The 15,955-nt window shown below is 37.0% G+C and overlaps 1 protein-coding gene across 3 annotated transcripts in view; it reads right to left on the reverse strand.

Annotated features, from left to right (window-relative positions):
- LOC150078087 (stromal interaction molecule homolog) overlaps positions 1–15,955 on the reverse strand; it is a 298,210-nt gene that overhangs the window by 172,393 nt on the left and 109,862 nt on the right. For 2 of the 3 annotated variants that reach the window (XM_090385520.1, XM_090385518.1), the window contains exon 2: positions 7,248–7,369. The exons of the other annotated variant lie outside the window; for it this stretch is intronic. In XM_090385520.1, the coding sequence (XP_090241646.1) occupies positions 7,248–7,369 (122 nt within the window). The remainder of the gene's footprint in view (positions 1–7,247; positions 7,370–15,955) is intronic. 3 annotated transcript variants of the gene reach the window in all.

A 15,955-nucleotide genomic window follows, 5' to 3' on the forward strand; every position in this document is an offset into this window, starting at 1 on the left:
TCCAGTAATTTTAAAGCTTTTTTTTTTTTTTTTTTGTCCCAATAAGGACAGTTTAAAGAAAAATATCTATTTTTTTTTTTTTTTTTTTCTATATCTGTTTGTTATTTAAATAGCAAAAATGCATCGGAATTTTTCTATGAATGCAATTAATGTTACCTGTCAAACTTCAGTCAGTCATCAATATTCATTTATAAATCTACTCCTTGGTTTTAATATTTTCAGAAGTAACTAATTGTCCAAAGGAGTTATTGTTGAAATTATGTTATTTTCTTAATTGCGATAAGTGAGGATTTTTGGGGGATCTGTATGAACCTTGGAATCATAGATATGAATATCTTTCACCGCTATAAAAAAGAAAAAAAAAGTATCTCAGTTTAAATAGAGATGGAATTGGTAGCGGATGATACGACAAAACAGCATTATTTTCATAATGCTGTTTCGTGGTATCACGTAGTCAATAGCTCAGCCCCTCACTCAAGTCCATTTCTCATTCGGTTAATTCTCATTAACCGAATGAGAAATGGTTATTTGATTATTAACCGAATGAAATTCGGTTAATAACCAAATAATCAAAAATTCGAACCCGTGACACAATAAAGCATTGATAACAAGATGAAAAGCTGGTATTTAAAAAAAAAAATGGTTTCCAATTATAGAAATTGGGTAACACAAGTGCGTTATTAATTGTTCTTATCTGCATTGGTATATCTACCTGCAAAATGTTTTTTATTTATGTTTCCTGCAAGAGGGCGCTCCTACTTTGCCTTCTTTCGCAAGTAAATTGTTTTATTCCATATTTGGTTACCCAATAGATTTTTTTTTAAATAACAAGATTTTTATTTAAAACAAAATTATTCGGAATCAGATGTTCTGAAAGTTTTCACCTTGCTCGTGTAGAACATGCATTCACTCTTTTTAGGGCGTTTGCTCCAACTACATGAAGAATATCTTCGGAGAGACCTATATAGACTTTAGGAATGGTCAGAAAAATGATAGCTATGCTTTAATCCAACAAAGTGTAAGGTATTACACCTGGGAAACAGTAATCCCAAAATAACTTATTCACTTGGTGGAGCTCAACTAAACCCAGTACTGGAGGAAAGGGACTTGGGTGTTACGATACGGTCAGACATGAAATTCTCTGAGCATTGTAAACAGGTTGCAAGGAAGGCCCATGGTGTCCTATCGATGATCTATCGAACTTTTCCAAGTAGAGATAGGGACGTGATAATCCCATTATATAAGGCTTATGTTAGACCACACTTGGAATACTGTGTTCAAGTATGGAGACTGCACCTAAAGAAAGACATCGAGCTTCCTGAAAGGGTGCAAAGACGGGTAACTCGCCTGGTGAGATTGGCAAAAGGGCGTCCTTATGAAGAAAGACTTCGAATATGTGGGTTGCAGAGTTTGGAAACTAGACACCTTAGAGGAGATTTGATTGAGGTGTTTAAGGCTCTGAGAGGCATCAGTAAAATGAATGAGGACGAAATTTTCAAGATTATAAATGATGCTAGAACTAGGGGACATAAATTCAAGTTACGGGGGGAAATGTTTAGATTGGACTGCAGGAAGTTTTATTTTAGCCAGCGAGTTATAAATTACTGGAATAAGTTGCCTTCATGGGTGGTAGAGGCCGACAGTTTGGGGAAATTTAAAATCTGGATAGTACCTGCGAGTCAGGGAAGCGCATAGGATGATAGGTTTAATTTCCTTTTTTTTTTTTATTAATTATTATTATTTTATTTTTTATTATTATTATTTTTTATCATTGTTTTGTTCGGATTTTTTTTTTTTTTTTTTGGCTGGTGCAGCATAAGCCATAGGCTTTCTTGCACCATGCGGTCATTGCTATTACTAATATGTTCTCAGTAGAACAAATTCTCAATATTTTGAGTCAGTTGAGCCAGAGCACGTGGGTTTGCATAAGCCAGTGGTCTCCAAACTTTAAAAGGACCAGCGCGCACTCCGTTATAAAAAATTAAATATAACTTTAATATATATATATATATATATATATATATATATATAAATCATTTATATGGAAGGCATTATAAAAAACAAAATTAAATTGAAGTACAAAATGCATGTACTTGAACGTGCATGATCAAATAAAGCCACGCAATCAAAGATGAATACTGAAGTATTAAAAAAAAAAAAAACATTTATTTATAATTTTTATTTTCAATTACCGTACGTTCCGAAAAACTAAAGTTTTCATAATTAATAAATATTGATATATTGCGGATTATCTCGCGCACTCCACTTTGGATACCACTGGAGTAAGCCATATCCTTGAGAGCACCACACAAAAATCCTGAGTTAAAGAATCCGGCGACCAGATAGGCCATAAACCTTACGAAATACAATCATCAAAAAACATCAGAATTTTCTTTGCATCACATTTTAATTAAATACTAGCTGATGATATAACCGTTCATCTGGAATCAGGCTTCATCTGAGAAAAATAGGTTGTACAGAACATTTATTCCTGGACGAATGAAGCAGCAAAGCCAATCACGGCATGTTATTCCAGCTTCTTTATCTGACTATTTTAGCTCATTCATATGAATTCGATGTGTATGCATCTAACTTTTTCGAGGCTCAATGCGCACGTCGACACATTTTCCTCAAAATCTCAAAAAAAGTTTAAAACTTCATTTTTGGTTATGTTCATTCGCAATACCTGTTTGGCTAAAACGCTGTGCTATACGAAGACTCGTTGTGTTATCTAGTGCGACCTATTTGTATGTTTATTACTGAATGTCTCTTGACACTGTAAAAATAACTGCGATGCAAGGTAGCGTTCCAGAACAAACACACGTTCTCCTTAGGAATGGGGGGGCATTACACACTGCACTAAGAAATGCTGCACAGTTCCTCAAACACCACTGCTATACCACAATTAAACTGCCTTCTGCCGCCTATAAAATTTTCTAGCGCACAATTATGCAATCAGAAATAAATACTTAAATTGAAAGTACTTCGTTTGTGTAAAGTTTAGAATTTATTTATATTTATGCCTAATAGAGCCTAAAAATCATACATTTTGCGTTTATTTTTCCCAAATCCTGAGTTGAAGAATCAGGCGACCAGGTAGGCCATAAACCTTACGAAAAATACGAATGTGTGCACTTTCCTTCTCACGTAGATAACTATCGGCTGATTTCGAATTTATTCAAACTGTCAGTCTCAACTGCCTGCGGAAGCAACTTGTTCCAATAATCAACAACTAGCTGGCTAAAGAAAACTTACAATCTAGCCTAAACCGCTTCCCTAAAATTATGGATTTATTCCCTAGTTCTGAAATTATTTATAACAGTGAAGATGTGAAAATTCCGCCTTCATTCATTTTACTAACCCCCTCTCAAAGCCTTATAAATCTCATCAGGTCCCCTCTACGGTGCCTGCTTGCCAAGCACTGTAACCCACATAATCTAAGTCTTCTTGGATGTACGGTCGCTGTTTTGCCGATCTCACCATAAGAGTTGCCCCTCTTTGAACACTTTCAAGAGGTTCAATGTTTGTTTTTTTTTTTTTTTTCAGATGAGGTCTCTACACTTGAACACTATATTCCAAATGTAGGTTTACAACTTAAATTGTATATAACTATTAGACAAGAAGCAATCTTGCAGTTACTCTTCAAGTTCAGGCACAGCATAGTCCAATCATCGCATATGTTTTAGTTTGAAGACTTAATCGGCCCTGTTGTTATTGGTAATTAAGCTCTGAAAGTCTTCACTTTATAAATTACTTGGAAATATTAATTTAAAGAAATGTCTAACAGCGTAAGTACAGAAATAACTAACGCTTGTTTATAAGCTCAAGTAATAATAACTTTACTGAAAACTGGCGTACACTGTTTTCTAGCTCCAAGAACAAGATAGTGTTTGAACAGGCCAGTGAGTACGGCTTCGAGCATAGTGGTACAGTATTCGGGCTAAGGCGCCACCGGTGGTTTCCCACATCTGCGCCATAAGTACTCTTGTGAAAAAATGCTCTGTAAAAGACATAATTGAGTGTAGTGTATGGTGGTTTATGTTAAAAGTTGTGTTAAGTTCTGTTGTTGGTTTCCAAGTAGCCACTGCAAAGGTATAATTCGGTTCATCACTATTCAGTCCCAAAATTCAGAATACTTTGACTTTTCCATCCCTTTTGAAGCTGCATATGAGAAAAGGCTTCGAATGGATTAGAAAATATTCTGGACAAAGTTCTGTCTCATCGAAGTTCAAAACTCGCTCTTAAAACGACTACTCTAGCTGCTCGATATGGAACCATTATGTCCACTATACCTTTCAAGCGTTGAAATATTTTCTGGCAAATAAGAAAGTTTATTCAAAAGCTAGAACAAAATAACCCTAATCTGATTCGGAAAACACCTGCACTATACGTAAATCCTTTTTCCTTGCAATTTGCGATTTAATTCATTTAAACGAGTAGAAATGTCTGTTGAAAGATGCAAATCCCAATTATATTCTAAATTAGCAGCGCAAAATTATACTAGGAAACAAGCTTAACAGTATCAGTAAAAAAAAGGAAAAACTATAAAAGAGTAGGGACGCCATGAGCATTTAAATTCACTCAATTCATTTAAAGCGCTAAACTTCAATCAGATCTCCACGCACGTGCACAGTTTCCAAACGTTAAAATTTCCACAGCTGAAGTATTTCATGGTACAGTACTCTTAAGTCCCGTCCAATCTGGCCAATCCTTGCCACACAAGCTCCACAGGTTCAACCCCACCCTCATTTTGCACCTTCCAGATTTAGTTATTGTCTCTTTTTTTATATATAAAAAAAAAAAAATCCCTGTAAATTGATAATCTACACTCAACGTTTCGAAAAGTTGGAAAGAACGCTCAAAGCTTAATGAAACTGTAGGACAATGAACCGTTTCACGATATGACAACACGCACTATATCGGGTTTTAATAATCACCACATGTTCCCTGCCACAAGGCAGGTAAAAACTAAACCACATTTCCATCTCTCCCTGTCTCCAGCCTCTCCTTCAGCCATGACACCTCTATCAAATCATACGAAATTGCAATTCTTTTTATTCCTTTCGGTCTCTTGCCTATCATCTTACTTTCAAAATAAAGTCTCCCTGGTGCCTCCGTAGCCAGGTGGGAAGGAGCAGCACATGCTTCTTGATTAGACAGGGGTTCGAGCCCGTCACCACCAAATACGGAGGATGCGGAAAAGGTCACGGAATGATCACCGCATATTCTCGGAGCAATATGGCCTTAGTTGCTAATGCTCCTAAAAATCAAAATAACAAGTCTCCCTCTCAGTACATGTTCAATCCAATTTTTCTTTCTTTTACTTATAGCCTTTATCATACTTCTACATTTCCCTACACGTCTCAATACTTCCTAATCCTGTCTATTTCACCTTTCCAAGCATCCTCCACATTCACATCTCAACAGCTTCAATTATTCTAATAATCTTCCTTCATTATTGCTCATGTCTCAACCCCATTAAAGCATGTTTCTCCTAGTTTTAATCATACCTCAACAATATTATCATAGTGTGCGTTTTACTTAAAATGCACAAGAGGCTAGCCGGTTATGCATCATTGGCTTCCAGTCTCGACAGACTCAATAAATAAATCAAAAATACCTCGCTGCTGCAGAAATCAATGTTAAAATTTAATTCTGGCACACGTGATTTGAATGAAAAAAATCGCTCGGCTAGCACTGTAAAAGGGCAAAAGATAAATCGCCCAGTATGTTTCAAATATAGTTTATTAAAGGCAGGTCTGTAATAATTATTTATCAGTTTCCAATTCTCTCTTTGAATTCCTAAACTGTGTTCACATGCAATTGTTATTAATAGTTTTATTAGCCATTTTTTGTTCATCCGCTGAACAGCCTGCTCGCTAGGCGAGTGTACTGTGTTGGAAACACAGATCTAATAACAACAGAGCCATAATAAGATTACATAATAACACTATTTCACGTAACAGTTATTCTAGCTTTATGTATACAGACTATCATTAATACAATAACTGATAAATTAAATATATAGAGGAGTTGTGCCGGAATCCTTACAGTTATTACTATGTTCATGTACAGTTTTCATGCAGTTTAGAATATAATTTTTTTTTTTAATATGCTAATACCCCCAGTGCATCTATTCCTATACATTTACAGAGATTATGATGCAATTATTTACAATTCCTTTTAGAAATATAACAGTAAGGGTTTATAATGTATTCTTTTGTGGAGTCCACAGTCCAAACTAATTTTGTCTTCCTTGAGTTATGGAAGCAATAGGGTAGAGGACGAGATTCTATAGGCTGGTTTGCCAAGAGGTATCTTCCAAGTATTTTTGGTATGTAGATCCTGTCATTACTACATTTAACAGGATTTATTCCAAGGCTATTGAAGTATTTTATGGTATTCTCTGGAAACATGTTCTTTAGACCAGAGAGGTTTGTAAGTGTCATCCTGAGGGGATGACAAGTACAAAAGTACAAGGTGCTTTTGAATTGGTTATTCTTTCTGGTTGATTTGCCTGAAATAATGCAATCAGACAAAAAGAGAGAATCTGTTAGTTCAGGCAAAAGTTTTACAAAGGTGGACATATCCTCGGTGAGAATAATGTACCTCCATGACGTCACATTTGTGTTTATCTTTAAGTATCTGGGGCTGGTGAGTGGATTATCTGCCCTGCGATTATCCATCGCAGGATGCAGTATCCCATGAGAATATCAGAATATCTATTGTTCACAATAAATTTGTTTTATCTACCCAGTAGCAAAAATCCTATAATATGCTAGCATTTAATATAAAACTGCAATTTCGAACTAATAAAAGTTAGATTAGGTGTCCCAGAATTTATAGTTTTACCTCTGTTTTTAATCTTTCTCTATCTCTCTCTCTCTCTCTCTCTCTCTCTCTCTGATATTCATACATACAAGCGTCTAGCTTTTCTAGAACACTTATCACATTGCTAAAGGGCACCTTTCAGCAGGTTGCGATGTCGTCTACTAGCAGACAGTGTGACACCAAACAAAGCGTTATAAATTAAGTGACAAATAAGGACCTGTTCCTGAACCTCTAAAAGAAAATGTTGGTCTTAAGGTGACAAGGGGGGAGGGGGAAGAAGGGCTTTCGTATCTTATGTAAACGGCCATTAAAATCACCTTTATATGTAGCAATATTCTAATTTTATTGGCGCAGGTACGCACAGAATGTTTTTTTTTTTTAATGAGAATAGTTGCGCTGAGTCAACATGTGCTCACCTCGTCACTCTCCGCAACATCAATGTTACCGTTGGCGTCGTCATCCAGCTGACGGTGCAGTGCCTTGATGGCTTCAAAACCCGGACGGTCGGTACAGGCGTCCACCTCTTCGCACACCCAAGCTGCACAAAAGGAGAAGTTTTTATGAGAAACTTATCAAAGCCGATATTCAAATTTAGAGTGAAACATCAAAACAAAAAGATTTATAAATTCTAGACCACTTACAGAAACGTGACCCGGCAACACAGTGACTCATTAACTAAGACTTTAAGGGTTGCCCTCTGAACAGGCAGCGGGCCAACATACTTCTTTTGTTCGCGAGAGACAAGGTTACTAGCACGTGTCTGCTTACGTATCGCTACCCAATTAAAGACTATACAATGAGAAATAACAGGTATGGCAACTTCAAGAGATTTACACCACACAATTAAGATTTACGAGCATATTTGAATACACTCATTACGAAATCTTGGAAGTTCGTACTGCTGTGTCATAATGTAAATCTGATATGAGCTATTATCGTATATCTGTGCAGATTTAAGACTAACTATTCATTCACTCACTATGATCCATTCATTCGCTTGCTGGATTTAACATTTTGGAAAGTCAAAGGTTAAGATAAGAAATATAGATTAACACAAGGCTTGGTTATTATTTACAGAGAAAACAATTTTGTACACAGCACACCGATTTTGATTTACTTTGTTTTTTTTTTTTTGTTTTTTTTTAACGTCCTATTGACGCCAGAGTTAGATGACAATAGCAGTTGCAGCAGTAAAAACTGAAATGATAAGTTATTACAAAAAGAACATATTTCTCCAAGATTAGTTTGAAACTCATACCTTAGTTTGAAATGGATCTGCACTAAGATACACTAAATAATCGTGATCAAGAACCGATTGTAACATAATGCAAAAATAATTAGCAATTATTCAGCCAATTAAGAAGAAAATGTTAAAAAAAGTAATAAAGCAAAAGAACTGAAGAAAATAACCACAGAAATAATCGTCCTTCTGCAGCGAATTTAGAAAGATAAAAGATATACTAAATGTGGTGTAATCAACTAAATGATGTCTAAATTAAAAACGCTTTTTTAAAAAATAAAAATAAATTTTCTGTTTATACTCCGGCACGACAACCAAGTCAGTAGAGTTTACAATAAATCGTCAATACAAATATTTATCGTATTTAGTAGTCACGGGCTTGAACCCCGGTCCACTCAAGGAACGCGTGCTATGCACTCTCGCTCCTGACCACTGGGCTACGTCAGGCCTAATTTTTTATACCACGTATAAAAATCGCTGCTGCAATGTGATAGTTGAGCTAAATGCTACCTGCAAGAAAAAAAAAAGCAATTAAAATTCGAAGAAAACTATAATTAACAAGTAATCACATAGGAAGTACAGCAGCACATAAACCTGTTGCGATAACGCGAAACTGCGTCCTTAAATAACGATATGAAAACATAAACTGGACCATCCCCAAGCGAACACCGATACCTACTATTTGGTATTTAAGACAAGAGAGCCGTATGAAAACCTTGGTATGGTTATGACACAAGTATATCCATAAGTTTTATACTTATGTGAGTTATAAGAGAACAATACTGAAAACTTTTAGCATTAACAGCTAAGGGGTCACTGCAGCAATAATGCGCAGCTTTGCTCAAATCCTTTTATTAAGGAGTTTAATCTGCAGAGGTCACTAAAGGAACATTAAAATAGGCCGCCGTAGCCTAGTGGTCAGGCGCGCGGGTGCATAAGTACACGTGCCTTCAGTTGAAGTCCGTGACTGCTGAATACGGTGTTGTTTATTGTATTCTGTCTATCTTGTGAATTCCTCTGACCGTTTGGTCATCCCGGAATATAAACGGAAAATTTTAATTTTAAATCTCGGAATTCAGTGCAAAGATTACCAAGATAAACAGCAAATATGAAGAGACCAAGAGATGGAACTCTGTCATCCCAAGTGGTCACTTTATTAGCTACGCCTACCTATTAGTTAGTAGGCTCTTCTTTAGCCCTTAGAACAGCCGGAATTCTTTGTGAACTCAAAGGTGGCTAAAGCGCGCCATAAGGATGCTAGTTCATGTTGATTAAATTGCTTCCCACAGCTGTTGCTAATCTCTGGGTCGCGGATCTCTACTTCGAAGAGTTCGTTCCACTTCGTCCCACAGGTGCTTTGATGGATTTAGATCTGGTGATTGGGGAAGGATATCGCAATAGGCTGAATTCACTCTCATGTACATAGAATTTTGACCTAGTTTCTACACATTTCATATATATGGTGTCTCAAAAATATTGGTACAAACGTTTAGGGGAGGTAGGTAACATCTAAAGGAATGTGAATCGCGTAGGAACCCATAACAGGAAACGTCACCGTAAGTCGGTACACGGCGCTGTTCATCAATTTCCGAGAGGGAAAATTTCAGGTTTACTCATTCACGCAGTAGTCGCCGCACGAAGAGCATGCATCGATATACGAACTGTGAGCTGGCAGACATGCACCTAGTGTATGGATTAGCAGAGGGCAATGGACGAGCCGCTCAACGAATTTATGGAGAACGCTTCCCAGACAGACATGTACCGGACCACCGTTTGTTTGCGCGTGTGCATCAAAATTTGTGCGATTATGGATCATTTAGAAGTAACAGGAGTAGTGCGGGCAGACCACGTTCGACGCGAACTCCCGCCATGCAAGAAAGTGTGTTGAATGCCGTCCAGAATAATCCTAATACCAGCACACGCCGTTGCCTCTGCCTTAGGAGTGTCTCGTTGCAGTGTACAGCGTGTCGGGCACGACGATTCCTTACACCCCTTTCATCTCCAAAGGGTTCAGTTACTCTCCCCCAAGATCATCCTGAAGGTGTGGCTTTTGCGCAGCTCCAAGAAAGTGTTCAAGACTTGAATTTTCCAGCCTATGTTTTGTTCACGGATGAGGCTTATTTCACTCGGGAAGGTTTATTCAATCAGCACAATACTCATGTGTGGGCTCACGACAACCCATACGGTGTGCGCCCCTATGCGACACAACACTTCGCAATAAATGTGTGGGCAGGTATGGTCGGTGACTGCTTAGTCGGCCCATGCCTGTTACCATCCCGCATGAACTCCGCTAAATATCGCATATTGACGATGTTCCAGCAAATGTGAGACGCAACATTTGGTTTCAACATGACGGGGCGCCTGCCCATTATGGAAGGTGTGTTCATGACCATTTGAACAGGCGTTTTGGGCGTCAATGGATTGGCCGTGGTGGACTCGTTGCCTGGCCCCCATGCTCACCTGATTTATCGAGCCTTGATTCCTTTCTGTGTGGGGGCTCTCAAATCTATCGTGTATGAATCGCTTGTGGAGACGAAAATGGATCTCGTGGCGAGACTCGTCTGTGGAGACGGAAATGGATCTCGTGGCGAGACTCGTCTGCGCTGCTGCTACTGTCAAAGAAACTCCAGGTGTGTTCGACCGTGTCCACCAATCCATGCTGCGTCGGTGTCACGCATGCATCGCGTCTCATGGTGGAACTTTCGAGCATCTGTTGTAACATCATGAAATGCATCCATCTCGTACTCCATTGTTAATATTATGTGAAATAAAAGTTTGCCACTAATTACTGTCTTGTGTCATTTCTGCTTCTTGTGCCTCTGCTACTACTTTCCCGTGACGTTTCCGGTTAAGGGTTCCTATGCGATTCACATTCCTTTAGATATTACCTACCTCCCCTAAACGTTTGTACCAATATTTTTGAGACACCCTACGCACACACGCACACACACAATATATATAATGACTTAAAATTTAAGATGTAATAACATAAAATAAGAAAAAATAAATATTAAGCTATCATTACAGGCAGCAAAATGCACACCATCCACATGATGCGTAGATATATCCGATAATTCAAAATAAAACAAAAAATATATATAAAATAAGACATAAGCCAGTAGTATGACAAAAACTGTAGAGCGAAAATTAACATAAAAATAACGTAAAATAAAATAAATCAACAGGGAAGGGGAAGTAAAGGTAATAAGACATAAACAGTAGCTAAAAATCCCCTATATAATTTAGCACTTTAAATCCAATTAATAATGCCAAATAATGACAAAATAATTTTGATTTTTGTTTTCTCTTAATAGTTTTTTTAACCCCTTTTTGGTGATATTTCACGTTTTTCGGAACTGGTACCTTACTGGGGGGTACCGCTAAATTATCATATAATTGGCATTATTTTAAATTTTATATCGGCTTTATTAATTGGATTTAAAGTGCTAAATTATATAGGGGATTTTTGGCTACTGTTTATGTCTTATTACCTTTACTTCCCCTTCCCTGTTGGTTTATTTTATTTTAATGTTAATTTTCGCTCTACAGTTTTTGTCATACTACTGGCTTATGTTTTATTTATTTTTATTTTATTTTATCGGTGTGTGTGTGTATATATATATATATATATATATATATATACACACACACACACACACACACACACAATTCCAACCAGCTGCATCATTCTAGCTTTCTGTTCGGTTTGCTTAAAATTTAATAATAGAATTATTAGATCACTTGATTGCTTCAGTCCAGTGCAGCCTTCGGTTAGTGGACGTGTGTTACATTTCACAATTGTAAATATGCAATTCGGCAATCCTGCGTATAATTTACTGTATCCTGCTGTCTACATTTGATGGAGATCCAAATGATGATACTTCCTAAAATTTCATAACATGGTATTTCTCCAGTATGATTTACAATGTTCTCTGTATGTTTTGAGTAGCTTAATAATGTATCTTCATTTAATATCAATCAGGTGTTCTAACTTAAGTTCCCAAGCTTTAAGAAGTTCACTAAGGACACTTAGTACTCAGATTGCTGAAGACAAAGTTATGTAGCTATCTTCTAAACATTAGCGATACAGTAATATCGCTAATGTTTAGCTAGCTAAAAGAATCAAGAACCTGCACATTAGACAAATGTTAGAAATAAATTTAATGTTCGTAATAAAAACATGCAGTATAGCTTAATTTCGTAGCATCGCAATGATAAAAATTTTGAGTCAGGAATAAAAACCATAAATATAATTTATGCTGTCGTAAACCTTGAATGAACAAGGCAGCAGTGAATATTTATCTTCAAAAAGTTTTCAATAAAATTCTATCAGCAAGGCCATTTAGTAATTAGATAAACCTGCTATATAATTCTTGGTTTTTTATTCTCAGTCAAATATCAAAATAAATAAAGTGCAGTATTACGGAATAAACAAAAAAATTCAAAGCCAATAAGTAAAATTAAGATTTAAAATATGAAACGGATAATATCAAATATCTACAGCTTTCGGGGGTGAGGGGAGAAATACATTGCCTGCTTGAGTAGAACTGGGCAAGTCACGTCTGAACATTTAAATAACTATAAAAATTGATTACCCGTTACTGCAATAGAGCTTTCAGAGGTCATATTCGCCTCCAGGAAGCCGCCTTACCAGAATAAAAATTACGATCATTATTGGCAATTTGCATATCATCCCTCGTAGCGTAACGCTGAAATTTCCACGACTGGATGCATCCGAATGCCATTTCTATTTAAGGATTCGGTATCTGCTTTTTTTTTTTTTTAAGGATTATAAAATCAATTATTCTGTAATGGCCTCTCCAAGATAAATAGAATAATGGCTCATGCCACGGAAAGGACGAATGCGAAAATCAAAAGTGAAAATGTTAATATCAATGGAATTGTTAATATCAATGGAAATGTTAATATCAATGCAGTTCATTCAGTTTTCAATCCAAAATTAAACACATTTATTATTTAACGGTTTTTCTTCAATGCAAAAGGGGTGATCACTGATCAACAGAATGGCTACAACTCCATAATAATAATGTGCCTTCTTTAATTAAAAGATTTTGAAAAACCAAGGAGATAAATAAATAAATTTTCTGTTTATAGTCCTGGACGACCAGAAAGTCAGAGGAGGGCACAAGATAGACTAGAAACAATACCATATTTAGTAGTCACGCAGGCCTTTGAACCACGGTCACTCAAAACATGTGTATTTATGTTAGTTAGTTAGTCAGTTATTTCGTTTTTAGGAGCATTAGCAACTAAGGCCATATTGCTCTGGGATATGCGTTGGTCATTCCCTGACCTTTCCGCATCCTCCGTATTTGGTGGTGACGGGCTGGAACCCCGGTCTAATCAAGAAGCGTGTGCTACGCACTGCTGCTCCTTCCCACCTGGCTACGGAGGCGCCTGTGTACTTATGTACCCTCGCACCTGACCACTGGGTTATGTGTAGCTTAATCTTCTTTATTCAACTGATTTTTTTCTTGCTAAGATCTCTCTCCTGAGTTAAAAAACTCAATGAAAGGAAAACGATTTTCTAGCATTAATGAAATTAAATAGAATGTATGGGGTGTTTTGAAGAAATGCAGTTCATTAATTTAAAAAAAAAATAATTATTATTTGATTACTTTTAACACTGTAGCTTGTACACTACAAGATACATCATTAACCATAGCTATATGGCATTAATGTGAGGCACTGTGCACATCAACTAAAGAAGTTAGCTGACGTGCGCAGTGCGTCACATTTCAGGCGCAATACCAATAATTCGTATTTTATAACAAAAAATATCCAAAAAAGCAACGACTTTTATACACGATCCAACAAAACTTCGTTTCTGCACATCCGCCACATCACTCATTCATTGCGTATGGCAACAAACATAACATTCAATGCTTCAGCTACAATATACGTACACTGTATATGGACAGCCCGTGATATGTATTAAAATAAATATACTGTTTAATAATTGCTGGATTTAAACTGATCCATTTTTAATTAAATTAGGAATGCTCGACAAATCGCTCTAACAGGACGAAATAGAAAATTTCATGAAAAGCCATTCACTGGGAGTAGAGTTACGTGCGGACGAATGGAAAAAGAAAAACCAATTGTCGAATTTCTATTGGTTCGATTTTAATGAACTTGGGGAAAGATCGAAAAATCTGTCTAAAATGTCCTGATATGAAATTTTATGAAGCCGCACTGAGTAGAGTTATCACATGCGGACGGACGGGTGTGATAACTATTAGTCCAATTTTAATGGAATTAAAAAGGTTACACAAATCTTCCTAAAAAGCCTAAATAAAAAAAATTATTAAAAAAAAAAGCATGAAAATCCATCAACTGGGAGTCAAGTTATTACATAAAGGACGGGAAAATAACCTTTTTTTTTTTTTTTTTTAATGAAACCCCCCCAAACACAAGAGGTATTATAACCCGTAGTATTTAGTAGCATGCATGGGTTAGAGGTTGAGAAGACGAAAGAAGACATTCGTTGACATTAAACTTGAACTTCTGTAGACTAATTTTTAGGAAATACGGGATATGCGTATTTCTGACCGTTTTGAAAGAGAGAGCGGGAATTATAGAAGCCAATTCAGAAGAACAGTGCCCATGGAAATATCTGTAGAAGAGGCATACAGCACAAACAGTACGTCTATGAGACAGCGAGTGGAGAGATGAGTCATTAATTAATCTAACTGCCCTCTTCTGAATGGAATCTAGAAGTCTGAGAGAGGTTTTGGGAGCACCGCCCCAGATGTGGGAACAATATTTCATGGTAGGGCGGATTTGCGATCTGAACAGCTGTTTGGAAGAAAAGCAACGCCGAGAGCGAAAGAGAAAACGAAGTTTTTTTAGATGCAGAGGAAACAATATTTGTAATGTGCTTGTGCCAAGAGAGATTAGAAAGTCAGGGTAATCCCCAAAAGAGATATATCACCTTTCCTAGAAATCGAAGTGTCACCAAAGATAAGTACAGCAGCAGAAGAATCCTTTTTGCGAGGTATAAGACAGGACTGAGTTTTAGAAGAATTGAAGTCAACTAAGTTGTGTTTGCCCCACTGGAGAATTACCTGGAGATCAGCATTTAAGGAATTTGTAGCGGATATTCGAGAAGTAGACTGATTGAGCAGGGCAAGGTTTCTCAAACTGGAAAGTGGAATGCAATGTGCTATCATCAGCAAACTATGGATAGGATTTCTAGTCAATGGAAGAAGGTCATTAACATACAAGAGGAAAAGAGTGGGGGGGAAAAAACTGGACCTTGGGGTACACCAGCATTAGTGGAGAAGTTAGAAGAGATCCATCTATCATCACCCTCAGTGAGCGGTCAGAAAGAAAACTGGATACCGAATTACAAAAAACAGTTGGCAAACCATAAGATGGAACTTGTGTAGAAGACCTTTATGCCAAACACGATCGAAAGTCTTTGAGATGTCAAGAGCAACTGCTTGTGCTTCACCGAACTTTTACACTGAATTTGTCCATAAATGGGCAACATAACCCAGAATAACCTAGGCAACATAACCCATAACCAGTGGATCGACACTGACGGAATCCATACTGGCGATCGTTGATCAGATGGAAGGTTTCTAGAAAGTTTAAGAGTTCGCAGTTAATTGATTTCTCCATTACTTTAGAAAGGGTAGAAATATTGCAATGGGACGATAATTGGATGGGAGAGGATTTGTCACCCCTTTTAGGAATTGGCTGGATATGAGCAAATTTCCAAGCAGAAAGAAAAACACCACCTTTGGAATAATAAAGTGAAAAAAGGTGGCAAAGAACAGGAGTAAGTTCAGCAGCGCAGATTTTGAGAACAAGTGAAGAAATACTACCAGGATCTGGAGCTTTTTTAGCATCAAGATT

Source organism: Mastigoproctus giganteus, chromosome 11 (assembly GCF_048544385.1).
Source record: "Mastigoproctus giganteus isolate SK-2022 chromosome 11, ASM4854438v1, whole genome shotgun sequence".
Taxonomy (NCBI): Eukaryota; Metazoa; Arthropoda; class Arachnida; order Uropygi; family Thelyphonidae; genus Mastigoproctus; species Mastigoproctus giganteus.